The sequence below is a fragment of the Mesoplodon mirus genome (assembly GCF_964341445.2).
Source record: "Mesoplodon mirus genome assembly, chromosome: 5".
Classification (NCBI taxonomy): domain Eukaryota; kingdom Metazoa; phylum Chordata; class Mammalia; order Artiodactyla; family Ziphiidae; genus Mesoplodon; species Mesoplodon mirus.
The window spans coordinates 44,986,965-44,988,038 of NC_138980.1; the positions used below are offsets into that span (position 1 = coordinate 44,986,965).

Sequence of the window (1,074 nt, forward strand, 5' to 3'; positions counted from 1 at the left end):
ATGAGAGGCAGGGAGAGCCTGATGGTTAGAAAGCAGAGCAGTCGGGACTGGGAGGGCAGCACCAGGGTTACCGGAGCCCGTGTGCAAAAGCGTGGGAAGTGGAAAATAGAACTGTGCGTGGATCAGGTTAGCTACAGTGTAAGAAGAAGGCGTAGTAGTAACAGTAATAAAACAGGTCGCACTGACTGAACACTTACTCTAGAACAGAGACTGTACCAATCGCACATTTTTACGCAGGGCGGGGTACATCGTCCCGCCCTAGATCAGGGCTCTGAGTCCTCAGCCAACACTGTCATTACCCAGTGCATCAAGGGGGCGGCCAAAATTCAAAAATCGCATGCCTGTGTCCCTCCATTCCTTTCCTGGACCCTCCCCGCAGAGACACGAACATGCCCCTGACCCCCCACCCCACTCCCGCCTTCGACAGGGGGCTCACTGGAGTCCACGGGGTCGCAGACCGGGGAGAATCCCGGCGGGAGGGAGGGGCTCTTGTCCACCAGGACCTGGATATCGACCACCACGTTCTCCTGTGGATTCTGGCGGGGGGGGGGAGGGGATACATCGAGAATCACTCAGCAACCGGGGATCGTGTGCCTAGCATAGTCCCCATGGACAAAGGGGAGTGGGAGGACCCCGGGGACTCCGAAGGTGAGGGCCCCTTACCTCTAGGCTGCCCAAAGGATGAGGCACAGAAGTAGCCGGATTTCTGCCCGAAGTCTTGCCGAAGCTGGCGGGCGCCCCCTCCACAGTGCAAGAGATCTACAGCGCGGATGCGGGTCAGCGCCAGGCTCTTACCCGGCCGCAGCCGACTCTGCCCCCATTCAACCCCCGCCCCTGGTGTCGCCGCCTCTCTCCCTATTCGTCCTGCCCCCTGACATTGCTCACCGCACTGAACCCCCGCGGCGGGGGCGCCGAGGCCGACGACCAGGCCAAACCAGCCAACGGGGCCGCGTCGGCCCCGGACCCCGGATCCATCCTCCAAGCCAAGCACCGAAGGGCGTGGACGGCCTCTGACCTCCTAGCCGCAGCTGGGCTACGGAGTTCGGGCAAGAGTCTGAACTACAACTCCCAGAC

General features: G+C 61.6%; 1 protein-coding gene across 1 annotated transcript in view; it reads right to left on the reverse strand.

The window, feature by feature from the left end:
- The window catches only part of MVB12A (multivesicular body subunit 12A), a 2,800-nt gene extending 1,726 nt beyond the window's left edge, over positions 1-1,074 (reverse strand). The window contains 5 exon segments of the mRNA XM_082623249.1: positions 390-536; positions 664-678; positions 680-717; positions 720-759; positions 886-1,074. Coding sequence (XP_082479375.1) covers positions 390-536; positions 664-678; positions 680-717; positions 720-759; positions 886-975 — 330 coding nt within the window. The 5' untranslated portion in view covers positions 976-1,074.